Raw genomic sequence first — 17,971 nt, forward strand, 5'->3', positions numbered from 1 at the left:
TCGGTAACCAGTACGTAGTGCCAGGAAAAAAATCTAAGCTGAAGCGCTCAGTGTGCCGTACAAAGTCATATAACACAAACATGTGACATAAACCAGGTATTTACTGGCAACATCCCAAAATTCTCAACAAGTGCCTGATCTGCATGGCTTAAAGGAGTTTACAACTTTTTATTTAAAAAAATGCCTATCACTGCTAATCTAAATCCGCCTAAGGGACCAATATATGGGGGACCCCCTCACCAACCATGCACTTAAGGTACATTCACACGACCGTCTGAGTTTTGCTGTCTTCAAATTGCGGATCCGCAAAATACGGATACCGGCCGTGTGTGTTACGCATTTTGTGGAATGCACGCAGCCAGTCCTATGATAGAAATGCCTATTCTTGTCCGCAATTGTGGACAAGAATAGAACATGTTCTATATTTTTTGCGGGCCACAGAATAGAAGTACAGATGCTGACAGTACACGGTGTCCTGTCTGCATCTTTTGCGCCCCCATTGAAATGAATGGGTCTGCATCCGTTCCGCACTGACAGTGGGGAAGAGCAGTCCTTACTCATTGTAGCTGACTGAGGGCTGCCATCCCCACTACTGTCTGCCATACACTGGTGCCCATATACTGGGTCAGCCCCAAAATAATAACAATCAGAGCTCACTCCCATGCACCAATCACATCCAGATCTCAATCTCCACCCCCAAAGTAGTCAAAAATCTTATCCCCCATCCCCTCAGCAATCGTTTTTACAACCCCCCCCCCAATATCCCAAAGTAGTCAGAAAGCTAGTTTACAATCATCACCAGCCCCTACCCCCCCCCCCCCCCCATCCCCACCAACTGTCAGAAATAAGGACCACCTTATCCCTAGTTATTATAATGTTTGCTGTGATATTATATCTTTTATGGTTATATGTCGTAGTGTAACATATTCCGGTGTGATTCACATATATATATACATACACATACAGTGTGTATTTATGTATTTGTATTACAAGGCCAGCAGCCATTTATGAATTGGTTTAAGAGACTCGAGCTGCTCCCCGGGATGTAGTTAGCACAGAGCTGCAAACGAGAATGGGCCCGTTTGCTTGTCACATCTCAGGACAGGGGACTGTAGACTCTCCGGCACCTTTTGTCAGCAAGCAGGGCCGGTTCTAGGTGAAATGGGGCCCTGCGGTGAAAAACAATAAGGCCCCCCCCCCCCTCCATGACACTTGCTGACTTTAACATCCTGTATTGACTCTGGAGATTTAATTTGTGGACGTTCATACAGAAGAAACTGTATATTGTGGGGCACAGTGTATGCTATATGTGTATAACAAACCTATTTCACATGAAAACTTACAGTTACTTGGCTTGGCCCTTGGGGATCTCGGACGCCACTTCAACACTTTGGTCGGGGGCTCGGCGGAGCTGATGTTGTTGTGTTTTATCCTAATGAGAAAGATTTCATAATAAGGATTTGGAGAAGGGGCAGAGGGATAGCAGAGCAGAGAGAGGCTGGTGCTGCTACTAGGGGGTCATACCATGGGGGAGTAATAAAGCCCACCATAATGACCCCCCAGTAGTAATAATTCTCCTTTATAATGTGACAGTGCAAAAAATACCCCTTTGTAATGCCCCCAGTTGAGCTAATGTCCCCATAGTGCCCCCATAATGTGCCAGTATAAAATACTCCTATATAGTGCCCCCAGTAAATGCCCCCATAGTGCTCCTCTCCCCCCTCCCTCCTAGTGACCCCCATAGTGTACCAGTATAAAATGCCCCACATATAGTGCCCCAGTAGATGCCCTCAGTGTCCCCCATAATTTGTAAGTATAAAATAACACTTCTTAGTGCCCCCGTAGATGACCCCATAGTATTCCTTTCCCCCCTTCCCTATAGTACCCACCATAATGTGTCACAGTATAAAATGCTACTGTACAGAGCCCCCATATAAAATACCCGTTCTTTGTGGCCTCAGTAGATGCCCCTATAGTGCCCACCAATAATGTGTCAGTAAAATGTGCCCCCATAGATGCCACCCAATCATGTGCCAGTAATAATAGCCCCCACCATCTTGTGCCAGTAGCCAGAGGCCCCCCCATATTATGTGCCAGTAGCCAGAGGCCCCCCCATATCATGTGCCAGTAGCCAGAGCCCCCCCATATCATGTGCCAGTAGCCAGAGCCCCATGTGTCAGTAGCCAGAGGCCCCCATCATGTGTCAGTAGCCAGAGGCCCCCATCATGTGTCAGTAGCCAGAGGCCCCCATCATGTGTCAGTAGCCAGAGGCCCCCATCATGTGTCAGTAGCCAGAGGCCCCCATCATGTGTCAGTAGCCAGAGGCCCCCATCATGTGTCAGTAGCCAGAGGCCCCCATCATGTGTCAGTAGCCAGAGGCCCCCATCATGTCTCAGTAGCCAGAGACCCCCCATATCATGTGTCAGTAGCCAGAGACCCCCCATATCATGTGCCAGTAGCCAGAGACCCCCCATATCATGTGCCAGTAGCCAGAGACCCCCCATATCATGTGCCAGTAGCCAGAGACCCCCCATATCATGTGCCAGTAGCCAGAGACCCCCCATATCATGTGCCAGTAGCCAGAGACCCCCCATATCATGTGCCAGTAGCCAGAGACCCCCCATATCATGTGCCAGTAGCCAGAGGCCCCCCATATCATGTGCCAGTAGCCAGAGACCCCCCATATCATGTGCCAGTAGCCAGAGACCCCCCATATCATGTGCCAGTAGCCAGAGACCCCCCATATCATGTGCCAGTAGCCAGAGACCCCCCATATCATGTGCCAGTAGCCAGAGACCCCCCATATCATGTGCCAGTAGCCAGAGACCCCCCATATCATGTGCCAGTAGCCAGAGACCCCCCATATCATGTGCCAGTAGCCAGAGACCCCCCATATCATGTGCCAGTAGCCAGAGACCCCCCATATCATGTGCCAGTAGCCAGAGACCCCCCATATCATGTGCCAGTAGCCAGAGACCCCCCATATCATGTGCCAGTAGCCAGAGACCCCCCATATCATGTGCCAGTAGCCAGAGACCCCCCATATCATGTGCCAGTAGCCAGAGACCCCCCATATCATGTGCCAGTAGCCAGAGACCCCCCATATCATGTGCCAGTAGCCAGAGACCCCCCATATCATGTGCCAGTAGCCAGAGACCCCCCATATCATGTGCCAGTAGCCAAAGACCCCCATATCATGTGCCAGTAGCCAGAGGCCCCCCCCATATCATGTGCCAGTAGCCAGAGGCCCCCCCCATATCATGTGCCAGTAGCCAGAGGCCCCCCCCCATATCATGTGCCAGTAGCCAGAGGCCCCCCCCATATCATGTGCCAGTAGCCAGAGGCCCCCCCCATATCATGTGCCAGTAGCCAGAGGCCCCCCCATATCATGTGCCAGTAGCCAGAGGCCCCCCCATATCATGTGCCAGTAGCCAGAGGCCCCCCCATATCAGTAGCCGCTAGTATTGTACACATATAAAAAACAAACACATACTTACCTCCATGTCAGCGATGTGATGCAGGCCTCTTCCGGCCTGTGTCCCGCGCTTTACGGCTCAGGCAGCGTGATGACGTCGGCCTAGTTTGATATGCTAGGACTCGGAACGGTGAGATATGAATTATGAAGAAGGGCTGGGGTCTGTATCTTCACCAGGGCAACTGGGAAAATATATTTTGGATATTTTCATACCTGTTCCCTAGATGGCCAGTGGGCCGGCTGCATGGGTAATGAAGCCCAGCCCAGAGGGGCTGAGTTAGAGGTGGGAGGGAAAATCCCCCTCAGGCCTGCCCCTTTTTATTTTACAATTGTTTGCCATTTATGTACAGTCAGGTCCATAAATATTGGGACATCGACACAATTTTAAAATTTTTGTCTCTTTACACCATCACAATGGATTTGAAATTAAACAAACAAGATGTGCTTTAACTGCAGACTGTCAGCTTTAATTTGAGAGTATTTACATCTAAATCAGGTGAACGGTGTAGGAATTACAACAGTTTGCATATGTGCCTCCCACTTGTTAAGAAACCAAAAGTAATGGGACAATTTGCTTCTCAGCTGTTCCTTGGCCAGGTGTGTGTTATCCCCTCATTATCCCAATTACAATGAGCAGATAAAAGGTCCAGAGTTCATTCCAAGTCTGCTATTTGCATTTGGAATCTGTTGCTGTAAACTCTCAAGATGATATCCAAAGAGCTGTCACTATCAGTGAAGCAAGCCATCATTAGGCTGAAAAAACAAAACAAACCCATCAGAGAGATCGCAAAAACATTAGGTGTGGCCAAAACAACTGTTTGGAACATTCTTAAAATGAAGAAACGCACCGGTGAGCTCAGCAACACCAAAAGACCCGGAAGACCACAGAAAACAACTGTGGTGGATGACCAAAGAATTCTTTCCCTGGTAAAGAAAACACCCTTTACAACAGTTGGCCAGATCAAGAACACTCTCCAGGAGGTAGGTGTATGTGTGTCAAAGTCAACAATCAAGAGAAGACTTCACCAGAGTGAATACAGAGGGTTCGCCACAAGATGTAAACCATTGGTGAGTCTCAAAAACAGGAAGGCCAGATTACAGTTTGCCAAACGACATCTAAAAAAGCCTTCACAGTTCTAGAACAATATCCTATGGACAGATGAGGCCAAGATCAACTTGTACCAGAGTGATGGGAAGAGAAGAGTATGGAGAAGGAAAGGAACTGCTCATGATCCTAAGCATACCACCTCATCAGTGAAGCATGGTGGTGGTATTGTCATGGCGTGGGCATGTATGGCTGCCAATGGAACTGGTTCTCTTGTATTTATTGATGATGTGACTGCTGACAAAAGCAGCAGGATGAATTCTGAAGTGTTTGGGGCAATATTATCTGCTCATATTCAGCCAAATGCTTCAGAACTCATTGGACGGCGCTTCACAGTGCAGATGGACAATGACCCAAAGCATACTGCAAAAGCAACCAAAGAGTTTTTTAAGGGAAAGAAGTGAAATGTTATGCAATGGCCAAGTCAATCACCTGACCTGAATCCGATTGAGCATGCATTTCACTTGCTGAAGACAAAACTGAAGGGAAAATGCCCCAAGAACAAGCAGGAACTGAAGACAGTTGCAGTAGAGGCCTGGCAGAGAATCACCAGTGATTTAACCCAGCGTCTGGTGATGTCTATGCGTTCCAGACTTCAGGCTGTAATTGACTGCAAAGGATTTGCAACCAAGTGTTAAAAAGTGAAAGTTTGATTTATGATTATTATTCTGTCCCATTACTTTTGGTCCTGTAGCAAGTGGGAGGCACATATGCAAACTGTTGTAATTCCTACACCGTTCACCTAATTTTAACGTAAATACCCTCAAATTAAAGCTGACAGTCTGCAGTTCAAGCACATCTTGGTCGTTTCATTTCAAATCCATTGTGGTGGTGTATACTGCCAAAAATGTTAGAATTGTGTCGATGTCCCAATATTTATGGACCTGACTGTATGTCTCTTGTTAATCATTATTTTGTAACCAAGTGTTGTCCATTTTTCATACATTAAACCTAAAAGTTTTATGGTTTGTCTTGTAACCTTAAGAACCTGTTCGCTCCATGAAGAGTGTGTGTGCAGTCTGAGGCTGTATGTTGTTTTTCCGTGAGGCTTGCTATTGTGTGTGTGTGTGTGTCTGCTTGCGAGAGGAACACTCAGGGTTGTCCTGTCGACCTTATAACGGGCAGGTGGTGGCGGCAAAAGTTTTGTGTTATTGCGTGGGTGTGCTTGCAGGCTTCAGGCTTTATGCTCGAATTACAGCCTGGTGCAGGGCGTAACAATGTGTGAGGTGAATCGGCCCGAAGGGCTTGGGCAACCCTTGTCACGTGACGCGGTGGGATGGTCTGATCCCAGGTACGTGACACCAACAATTACATTCAGGCTCACCATCCTCCTGCCACCTCCAAGTAGTCAAAAACCTTGCCTTCCTTCATCCCTGCAATAGGAAGAAAAAAGGGGAAAAAAAGGGAAGTTTATTCAACCACTCAAGGATCTGGAACAATCCCCAGAGTGTGTGAAAGTAGGCGCCGACAGTGGTGGTACAGTAGGTCCGAGTAGCGCAAGGAAGGCAGCTAAAGAAGTGTCCAATGAAGGCACTCTATGTAAAAATGAGATACACAAGGGAGAAGGTCAATTGAACGGAGTTCAACTGACCAAGGGAGATGGAGAAACGTACGAAAGCGCCAATCTAAGCTGAGAGTGGGTGCAGAATGTAATGTCTCGTGGTACAGTAGTACACAATAAAAAAATAATAATACAGGGAAGATTAAAACAGACAGACAGACAAAGGTCACTTCCCGCAACGGTATCAGCAGGAGATTAAAAACACGAGGTTAAAAACAAGAAATAAAAGCATGAGATAAAATGGATGGGAACCATCCAGTGAGGCACTTACTTCACTGGAGGGTCGTCAGCAGGATAAGCACATGACACCTGTGACTGTTCCCCCCTGGCCAGGATCGTGTGTAGAATCTCAGTGAATGATGGCAGCGAGGTACAGCGCTTCTGATCAAATCACCTTTAATGTACAATATATGGCTCAACGCGTTTCGGGGATCAAGGTTTCCCCTTCATCAGGAGCAAGAAAGATACAGTGGTACTGTTGGCATGTCAGGTCTATAAATACACAGATCAATTACGAATTTGGCGCAAAAAAGACCGAAATTGGAAGTTGTCCACCGAGACATTACATTCTCCACCCACTCTCAGCTTGGATTGGCGCTTTCGTATGGTTCTCCATCTCCCTTGGTATCTCATCTTCCTTCATCCCCCCCCCAGCAATTACACGTGGCTCACCATCCACCCCCATACTAGTCACAGTGATCATTCCCCCATCTCATCTCCCCCCCCATCCCCAAAAAACTCACCATGCTTGTTCCTGTATTTTCCCAAGTTCACCATCCTCTCCCCACCCCTGAACTATTCATAGTGCTCAATATGATTTCAGCATGACCTTGTGTGGAGAGGGGAGGAGGGGCATCTAAATCAAATTTTGGGGTCTGGTCAGGGGTCTAAGTTTATTTTTGGATCTGTCTGGGGCATTATTCAATTTGGATTTGTGTCAGGGGTTATAATTTATTAAGGGAACTGCTCTGGGGTGTCAACTAATTTAGGGGTCCTCTCCCCACCAGCAAACTAGTCACAGTGATTGTGCTCCATTGTCATGCCCCCCTCCAAACCAAGGCTACTTTCACACCAGCGTTTTTACTGGATCCGGAAGGGTTCAGCAAAAACGCTTCCGTTACTGATAATACAACCATCTGCATCCGTTATGAACGGATCCGGTTATATTATCTTTAACATACCCAAGAATGATCCGTCATGAACTCCATTGAAAGTCAATGGAGGATGGATCAGTTTTCTATTGTGGCAGAGAAAATGGATCCATCCCCATTGACTTGCATTGGGGGTCATGCCTGATCCGTCTTGCTCCTCATCCCAGGATGGAAAGCATGTTGCGGTTTGCTCTCCGGTATGGGAATGCAACTAAACGGAAATGGAATGCATTTTGGAGCATTCCGTTCTGTTCAGTTCAGTTCAGTTTTGTCCCCATTGACAATGAACGGGGACAAAACTGAAGCATTTTTTTCTGGTATTGAACCCATATGACGGATCTCAATACCGGAAAACTAAAATGCTAATGTAAAAGTAGCCTAACCCTCCCCTATCACTGCCACTAAAACACCCAGCTAGTTACATAGACACTCCCCTATCACTGCCCCTAACCCCCAGCTATTTTATAGCTCCTCCCACCAGCTAGTTACATAGACACTCTCCCTATCCCCTCACCTATCAACACCCAGCTAGTTTATAGCCCCTCCCACCAGCTAATTACATAGACACTCCCCTGTCACTGCCCCATCCATGGACATAATTTCACCGGAAATAAGAAAGAGCTGCATGGACATGGTCATGTGAACACAGCAGGAGATAGGAGCAATAAAGGTAAAAGGACTATATTACAAATTACAGGTCCCTCAAAAATGATTAGGATGTTGATCCAAACTGGAAAACCCATTAAATCATTGCAATAGAAACACAGCCAATCAAGGTTTTTACCAATAAAGGAAGAGAGGAGAATTTCACACTTTTTCACTGTACATCAGAAAAGAAACCCAGAAATACAACTTTTACTCCCTCCCCCCCCCACCACCACCATTAAAATAACAGACGGACAACGGTTCGGATTGAATCGGCCACAGCAGCCGTTTTATTAAGTAACAAATAAACATCCAACATAATATAACTTAACCCTGAGTAAATGACGAGGGAGATCCTACAAGCCCCAAGAACCACTGCACCCAAATAAACTGGCAACTCCATCTCGCCCCCAGCCAATGAACGCCAGCTCAGAGGCACCAACTGATGGACGCCTAATTCCTCTGTTCCAATTCAACCATGAGTCCAGCCCCACACGTGGGGCCCTCCCATTCTCAACTACCACCATACTCACCAACTTCGAGGACCTCCCACTGCCGCGACAACTACCCGAAACGAACCCTTCCACCTTTTTTTTTAAAGTATAAAATACATGCCCTTCTCTTTGTTTTTTTGTTTTTTATATATATAACCAAACTATTGATACTTCCTATAATCATTAACCCCCTCACTCACCAAACCATCGTCAGTTCTGCGCCCCTAGTCCAGCCCCACTTTCTCCACTGGAGTCCTGGGTTCGAATCTGGCCCAGGTCAGCATCTGAATGGAATTTGTAGACCCGCATGGCTTTTGACCATGATCTCTGCTCTCCACACTTCTGATAGGTTAAATGTCTTGCTGAGAATTTAACCGTCATCTGTGTCTGAGACAGGGAAATGTAGTTGTGAGCCTAGATGGGGACTGGCATGAATAATAAAAATCGCTGTGCAGTATGTTGCCCTTATATAAGCAAAATACTACTGTTGCACAAGTTAGGAATCACTTGACGAGGTTATCTGGGCTACAGATATTGCTGAACTATCCTCAAGACTGGACATCGATATCAAATCGGTCTGACACCCGGCACCCCCACCGATCAGCCGTTTGTTAGAGTGCTGCATCCTGTTTAGTGTTTTCCTGCATGCCGTCTCCCGTGTAGGAACGATGCAGTGTCCTTATAATTGCTTGTCCCATTGCAGTCAAGAGGAGAAGAAGCTGTAATTACACTGCACTGGCGCTACAACAGAAACAACGTGCAGGTAAACATTGAAGAAGCCACGGTGCTCATGTACTGTGTCCTCCTCTAACAGCTGAACGGTGCGGTGCAGAGAGTCAGACCCACACTAATCTGATGTTGCTCTACCCTGGGTCTTGACGCTACCCTCCGTAAGGAATAAATATATATTTATATTGTTTGATTTTGGGCCTGATTTAAATTGTGGACCTGGTCTAAGGTCTGATATTTATATGGGAAGTCTTTAATCTGAATATATTTAGGGGGTCTGACATTAGTATAGGGGTTTGATCTGGGGTCTGAAATTAATTTAGTGGTATGGTCTGGGGTCTGAAATTAAATTAGCAGTATGTGCATTGACTCGCAGGAGAGGTGAGGAAGGGAGAGAGTTATAGTGGTTATAATGGTGGTAGTCAGATTGACCATAGACCCCACAGGGAACTTTTCCGGTGGGCCGATACCTACGAGGGCCACCTAAGCCCTCCTAATGGCCACCAGTTGGGTTCATAATGATCTGAATGTCTGTTATGCAGATGGGCAGCAGCTGCAGGTGCCCTCCTGAATTCAACTGTATTGAGACCATTCCTACAGACACCATCCGGCAAGAATGCCGGATGTCGGCCAGACCACAAACCACTGCATGCAATGGTTTTAGTTTGGTCGAAACCAAAAAACAGGGATGTGAACGAAGTCTTATTTTGAACCTCAGTTATGATCACTTTATGTCACTTCCATCAGAGATCAAAAAAAGTACTGCAAAAAAAGTACTCCCTTCAAAAATAAATGATCACTGACAGAAGTGACGCACACTGATGATAACTGATGCTCCAAAAAATGGATTCGTTATTTTTCATTTTTCTGTTCTTCTGACGGATCACAAGAACAGAAGGCTAAACGCTGATGTGAAAGAGACCTAACCATATATTTCCCATACATTGTTATTAGGTATACACAGTGCATAAAGAAATAAGGAGGCGGTCCTATCAGTGATTGACAGCTACCTCTGTATACACAGTCATAGAGGGAAGACTGTCAATCACTGCTAGGACCACCTCCTGGACTCCATCCTCAGGGATGAGCAGGAATTTACACGAATGAGATACAGATTATATTGAATATTTTCCCCAGCTCCTCCTGTTCTATAATTTGCTGCTTGCAGCTCAGACACCATGTTCAATGTGACAGGTTCCCTTTAATAATAGGGGTCTGGAGTCTGAATATATTTAGCCACACTGTTCTATGTAAACCACATGCCTGAAAAGGGCCATTTCCATTTTTGCCACAATCCGCAGTTCGAGCATCACCCTGTGAGGGCTCTTTCGAGCTGATATTGCATTTGCCACATGAATTTCGTTCAGAATATTATTCTCATGGAATTTTTTTAAAATTTTTTTTTGTGCATTTGCGCAATCGTGGATTATTTCCCTGCAGACTTTCAGACTGAGTCAAGAAGGTGTCTGCTGCAGCTTCCCACCATGTGAACTTAGCCCTAGACAGGATTAGTAAATTAGTGAGTGCAAGTGCCGACAGGGATTACCTTCCAGTCTGTTAATTTTTTGAGGTACGCAGCATCAAGGAGGTGACACATCAGCACTTCTCATTGGTATGCCAGGTGCCCAACACCACATCTTGGGGCTTGTTATTGGGGGCAGATATCTCTACGCTCTCTCTTTATTAGACTGTGCTTGCGGTGTTACCGCAAATTGCAGCAAAAAGAAAACGCACTGTGGCAGCAACGTGTGAACATGGCCCTAAAGCAGGGGTGGCCAACTTTACAGACACATAGAACAAAAAAAGAAAAAAAGTATGACTACCAGGAGCCACAAGCATTTACACACGAGTCACTGTATTTTTCGCCCTACAAGATGCACCTAGGTTTTAACAAAGAAAAATAAGAGAAAAAAAATATTTTTCATCAGACCTCAGATCAGACTCCTAAATCAGATCCCCAATCCTCATCTGACCTAAAATAAGATCGCCAAACCTAATCGGACCCCCAAAATAAGACCCCCAATGCTCGGATCAGGCAACACAAATCAGACTCCCAGTGTCAGACCCTCAGTGCTCAGATCTCCCCCCCCCCCATGCTCAGATATCCCCCCTTAGATCTAACCCGCATGCAGTGGCCTGCCTAGGCTGTTTGGCACCCGGGGCCGGTCCTTTCTCTGGCAACCCCCCCCAAATACTTAAAAAAAATCACAGTAGTATTGCCCTCATTGTACAACCTTCACAGTAGTTTTGTACAGATGTGTGCCCACTCACAGTAGTTATGCCCACATTGTGCCCTCTCTGTGCCCCTTTCACAGTTGTAATGCCCTCTTTGTGTCCCCTTCACAGTAATAATCCCCATTGTGCCCCCTTCACAGTAATAATGCCCATTGTGCCCCCTTCACAGTAATAATGCCCATTGTGCCCCTTCACAGTAATAATGCCCATTGTGCCCCCTTCACAGTAATAATGCCCATTGTGCCCCCTTCACAGTAATAATGCCCATTGTGCCCCCTTCACAGTAATAATGCCCACTGTGCCCCCTTCACAGTAATAATGCCCACTGTGCCCCCTTCACAGTAATAATGCCCATTGTGCCCCATTCACAGTAATAATGCCCATTGTGCCCCTTCAAAGTAATAATGCCCATTGTGCCCCCTTCAGAGTAATAATGCCCATTGTATTCCTTCACAGTAATAATGCCCTCTGTGCCCCCTTCACAGTAATAATGCCCACTGTGCCCCCTTCATTGTAGTAATGCCCTCTGGCTCTGTGCCCCCTCCATAGTAGAAATGCCCATTGTGCCTCCTTCACAGTAGTAATGCCCTCTGTACCCCCTCCATAGTAGTAATGCCCTCTGTGCCCCCAGCTGTTTGAAGAGAGGGCAGCGCTCATATGAGAGCTGCTTTCTCTGCTCTGTTCACCTGCTCGCCGTAGCAATTGCAGTGATGAGCAGGTGAACAGAGCAGAGAAGGCTGCACTCGTATGAAAAAAAAAGCAGACAACCCCTTTTAAAGACATACTTGGAAAATATTACATACAGCGCTACAGAACATACAGGGTCATACAGCGCCACATATGTACCTCTTACATCCAGTGGCGTCTCCTCTCTGATGTAGATATTCTCTTTCCTTTTCTTCTCCTGTTAGACCAGACCACCATGGTGACTTCTTTCAGCCGCGCCTCGTCTCTGCAGAGTTTAACAAACAGACATCTTATTTTCTTACTTTTCCATCATCCTCCCACCTTTCAACACCCCATCCTGCCACCCCCAATACTGTCCACTGTGCCCCCCAATACTTTTCTGCAGAAACAGTCCCCCTGAAAATACTGGTACCACACAACCCTTTATTTTGTTTGCTAGTACAAAAAAAATACCCTCTTCCTTTCAGATCAGACCCCCATATAAAACCCTAAATGAGATCCCCCCATTTTAGACCACACCCCCTTTAGACCTCTATGTCAGACTCCATATAAGACCCCATTTTTAAACCCCAGATCAGACCCCCATTAGACCTCCATGTAAGACCCCGACCTAATATCAGACCTCGGATAAGACCCCCACTAGATTTCCAGACCACCATTAGACCTCCAGACCCCCCAGTCAGACCTCCAGATCCCCAATCAGACCTCCAGACCCCCATTAGACTACTCCTGACCCTCCAGACCCCCCCAGTAAGACCTCCAGACCCCCATTAGATCTCTCCAAACCCCCATTAGACCTCTCCAGACCCCCCATTAGACCTCCATATCAGACCTCAGATCAGACTGTAAAATAATAGTCACTTACCTCTCCTGCAGCCACTCTCCCTGTTCTGGCTGTCTTCTCTTCTCAGGACCCGCGCTTCAGTCACCAGCGTCAGGTTAGAGTGCGCTCTGTACGTCCTGATGCTGCAGACAGCCAGGACACAGCAGCGCGGGCCCTGAGAAGAGCGAGCAGGAGGAGGGGTAAGTACTGTACAGGGCTCACAGCGCTTCACTCCCCCTCCTCCTGCAGACTAGTGAGCGCTTCCATTATGGAAGCGCTCACTAGTATTCCCTTTCATCTGTGACCTGATGAGCACAATGTCAGGTCGTAGTGCGTGTCTCCACGTACTAGGTTCTCACACTGTGTGCATCAGGACGTAGTGGAGAGTGAGCTGGAGCTGCAAAGTGGCAACAGTGCCCGATCAGGAAAAGAGATCTGAGCATGGGGTGGAGAGTGAGCCGGCCTGACTGCTTCCCGGCTCCACAGCTAGAGCCGCATGCGGCCCAAGAGCCACGGGTTGGCCACCCCTGCCCTAGAGCATTTTTATAAATGACATAAGAATAAGACAGTATCAATATCCTTTAATTGCGGTGGGGTTAATAAACTATTCCAATTCCGCAAAACACGGATACCGGCCACGTGTGTTCGGCATTTTGCGGCATGGAACGGCCATCCCTATGATAGAAATGCCTATTCTTGTTTGCAATTGCGGGACAACAATAGGACGTGTTCTATCTTTTTGCGGGACCATGGAACGGAAATACCGATGTTGACAGCACGCGGAGTACTGTCCGTATCTTTTGCGGCCCTATTGAAATGAATGGGTCCTCATACGTTCCGGACGCAAATGGATGCGGACACAAGTATACAGTCGTGTGAATGGGTTCTTACAATGAGACTTCTTTCTAAATGAAAGATGAGTTTTCACCGCTCACCGTCACTGCTGTGCAGACGTGTCATTATTATCATATGTTTGCAATTCCAAAAACTTTTTTTTTTTTTTATTAAAATCCATGTGTTGAAAAAGTCATAAAATCTCTCCATTGTTGCAGAACTCCCTTTTTCTTCAGATTACCTCAAGGATACTTGCCCGGAGGCCGGGCTGTCAAGCTGTGTCTGGTGCTGTGCACTTGGGATATGGTTTTCCCAGCAGAGTGAGAAGGAATGAGAAGGAAAAGGGGAGGCCGCTGGGATTCTCCATGTATGGCATAAGCACAGCCTCCTCACTCCCAGCCGAGGAGATCATGGTCTGCCTGCTAGCTGGGACTGGTGCCTCTGCACATACTAGGTGCTGGATGTGTGGCTATTTACACTATTGGACCCTCAGGACTTTGTACTGCTTCTTCCAGCCGGAGGTCAAGACATCGCAGGATAGGCAATGCAATAAGTGGATTTTAGCCATCAGACGATGTCTGCATTGTATAGTTGTCTGAAAGGTAAAAAGTAAGTCATCCCTGCATTCTTTGTTCCTTTGTTGCTGCCGTCTTTAGGTGCTGCCTTCCACAAAACTGAGGCTAGAAGAAAAGCTGGTTTAAGTAATAGGATCAAGTGATGTGAATGGTATTCATCATTTAGAAGAGGAATGTATGTATGTTGTACGACGTGGAGCCGAAAAGTGACTGCGCCTGTTCACATTTCAGCCGGTTTTTCTCAATAACTTTTCATTTAAGGGAGCACACCTCTATCGAATGGTTTGTAATTTACCGCTAGAGCATCTGTCCGACTCTGGTTCTTGGTGTCAAGGGTTGCGATTGATGGTTTTCCAGGGAATGGCTGAATGACCAGATAGACATCGACAGGGATGCCAACCTGATTTGCTTTATTTTTTTCGGACAGCTTCTTCAAAAATCACAGCGAACCTTTTTAAAGGGGTGGTCTCACTTCAGCAAATTGCATTTATCACGTGGACAAAGTTAATCCAAGGCACTTAGGCTACTTTCACAGCTGCGTTTTTGCTGGATCAGTCATGGATCAGCAAAAAAAACGGGTACCATTAGGATAATACGTTATGAACGGATCCGGTTGTATTATCTCTCAAATAGCAATGACGGACCTGTCTCTAAAACCATTGTAAGTCAATGGGTGATGGATCCGTTTTCTTTTGGGTCCGAGAAAACTGATCCAGCACAATTGACTTGCATTGAGCGTCGCTGCGGATCCATCTTTCTCCGCATCCCCAGGACGCACTCCAAAATCGCTGCTTGTGTTATGGTCACCGCTGCAGCGCATATATGAGGTAGACGGGAACTGCTGCGCATGAGAGGCTGTATAAGCATGACCGCCAATGCTGTATTGCAGGCTGGTCGTAACCATGGAAACGTGCAGTGTATAATGTGATGGAAAAATGAATCCAGCCAGCAAAGGAGGCAATATGGACAATCACAATACATTAGTAAGTGCCGTGTATTAACTTTCTCTACATGATAAATCCCATTTGCTGAAGGGAGAGAACACCTTTAATGAACATGTTGGAAAACCATAATGAATGATAGAGAATAGAAGTAGTATAGAAGACCTTTTATCATTTCTTTGTCATTGTTATCACAGTTATTAAGTGCTGCATGCCTCTTAATATTGTTTTTCACATCTTTACAGGTCCGTGCGCTAAGATGCAGCTCGACACCAGCAAGTGAGCTGGTGTAGACTTACGCTATATTCTATGCCACGTTCCTGGCATAGATTATAGTAAATGTGAAGAGGCCGGCTACACTGCCCCACACCGCCCGCTACTTTGAAAAGTGGCCAGCGGTTTCTGAAATCTCCAAAAAGTTGCTAAATTTTGCGGAACTACAACATGAGCTGAACCTTGCGACTTTTTGACGCACAGGAGATGATAGAAAGGTCCCCTTGTATGTCTATAGTTTAGAATATCAAACTGAGCACCATAGAAGTTGATCTGGGAAATGATGAGAAAAGGGCTCATTTAGACGGCCGTATGCTGTTCGCAAAAATACTGAATGCTATCCGTTTTTTTGCGGATCCACAAAAAAACGGATAGCATTTAGTATTTTTGCGGATCCATAGACTTCAATGGGGCCATGTCCTGATTTTCACAGACAAGTATATGACATGTTTCATTTGTTTTGCGGAACCGTGGAACAGAAAAGGGCCCCATAGAAGTGAATGGGTCAGCATCTAATCCGCAAAAAAACGGATCCGCATTTTTGCGGATAGCATACGGCCGTCTAAATGAGCCCTTACTATCACAATACCCTGCACAGTCTCGTCCAGCTTCATAAAATATGACGCACTCATCTTTATAATGGAAACTTCCAAAATATCTCAAGAATATTATTTTTACGGACCATCTAGGAATTTATGGCTGTTTGGCAAACCTAGACATTCATCTGTTGGAACAGTAAATCCAATTACTACATGTTTCTTGCACCTTTTATTTATTTATTTATATATATATATATATATATATATATATATATATATATATATATATATAGTGATGGCTGAACTTCATGAGTATTCATTTTGAGATATATTGTAAAATCATATAACCACTTCCAAGTGGAATAAGTCTTGCGATACATAGTTTTCACGTGACTATGACCCAGGTGGTGGGTTCCAAGTTTTCGTCCCTTCACTCTCCCTATGTCCTCTGAAGCATCAGAATAGGCATAATAGTTTACAATTGCTTTTTGAATTCAGATGCTAAGAAATTCTTGGCTAAAAGCTAATGCTCACATGTGCTATTAGAGGGGGATATCTGAGTGGAGTGCTAGCCTCGAGGTTCTAACAGTGAATTAATGGGTTTCCCGTCATGTTTGCAAACAAACCCTTATTCTGCTGCTGCAGATTTCTCCAAGCCCATGGCTCATATTCCTTCCTCTTCCTTAGTCTTTCATAATTTAGTCTTTGTAAGATGTTGTATGGGTCTTGAGAATTGTAGACTTTATAAGTTTGCAGTCTATTCACTTTTACTTGGCATGGATCTAGAGTTGCAGATTAAAGAAAGATAGAAAAAAGTTTTACATAATTTGCACACCTTACCCTTCTAGGCTGAATGTTATTAACCAAAAAAATGTTGGCAGGAAACATCTGCGGCCTGATAATTTGGAACAGATCCACTCCTGGTCTTCTGGGATTGGTTGAGAAGGTGAATTTCTGCCCAAGTGAAAGTATGTAAACTTTGCTTCAAGAAGGGAGGGTTCCTGTAGGTGTCTTCATAAAATCTGCCAACATTAAGGAAGCTGACTGTAAAGGTAGAATATCCTCTGAAGTGGCTAGCGTGCCAAACGCCAACTACAGCCTAGAGCCTATAATTCATTTAGATGTTAGAATACAGGGCTACTTGTAGATGGTTGTGTATTCTCCTATGTTAATGTTCTTTTATAGTGACCTTTAAAGGGGTTGGCCCATCTCAGACTTTGGTGGCATATCCTACTTCTGGAGTCTGCTTCCTTCTCCAGAATGGGGCCCCCGAAGGAGAGCACAGCACATGGGTTCTCTCCATCCACTGCTATGGAAGTTCTGTAAATGGCTAAGCAAGATCGCTCTGCTATTTTCGGAACTCTAATAGCAGTGAACGGAGAACGCACTGCGCATACATGGCCACCTCTCCATTCTCCTAGTGATATGCCATGATTGTCTGAAATAAGAATACCCCTTTAAGGCTATGTTCACATCTGCATCTGAGCCTCCGATGCAAAGTCGTATTATATCTATATTATTATTTGTATTTTTATTTTTTTGTTTGTATTTGACTTTTGGTTCTGTTTCTCGTGTATAGACTAGAGCACTATCTCTGTTTCCACCTGCGGTTAGTTTAAAGTGGTTGTCCGGTTTCATGATATTGAAAGAAACAGCATGCAGGCTACACTCTAGACTGCATGCAGGTAAACATTGAAGAGCACAGCAGCCCTTTTCAACAGCTGATTGGTGGGGGTGCTGGGTGTCAGAGCCCCATCAATCTGATACTGATGACTAGGCTTGAGTGAATCGACCATCGGAATATAGTTCCGAGGTCGATTCGTTCAAATACCAGCTGGTACCAAAGCCCACTTTGGATTGCTATTTTAAATTGTTTTTAAATACACATATATGAATGCAGTAGT

At 45.7% G+C, this 17,971-nt stretch overlaps 1 protein-coding gene across 4 annotated transcripts in view; it reads left to right on the forward strand.

The window, feature by feature from the left end:
• Positions 1-17,971, forward strand: part of KIAA1210 (KIAA1210 ortholog) — a 137,534-nt gene that overhangs the window by 45,874 nt on the left and 73,689 nt on the right. For 2 of the 4 annotated variants that reach the window (XM_040442581.1, XM_040442578.1), the window contains exon 1: positions 14,155-14,348. The exons of 1 other annotated variant lie outside the window; for it this stretch is intronic. In XM_040442581.1, the coding sequence (XP_040298515.1) occupies positions 14,314-14,348 (35 nt within the window). In that variant the 5' untranslated portion in view covers positions 14,155-14,313. Of the gene's footprint in view, positions 1-14,154; positions 14,349-17,971 lie in introns of those variants that run through there. One more of the 4 variants, XM_040442580.1, reaches the window with a different exon arrangement.

The sequence above is a fragment of the Bufo bufo genome, chromosome 8 (genome assembly GCF_905171765.1).
Source record: "Bufo bufo chromosome 8, aBufBuf1.1, whole genome shotgun sequence".
In the NCBI taxonomy this organism is placed as follows: Eukaryota; Metazoa; Chordata; class Amphibia; order Anura; family Bufonidae; genus Bufo; species Bufo bufo.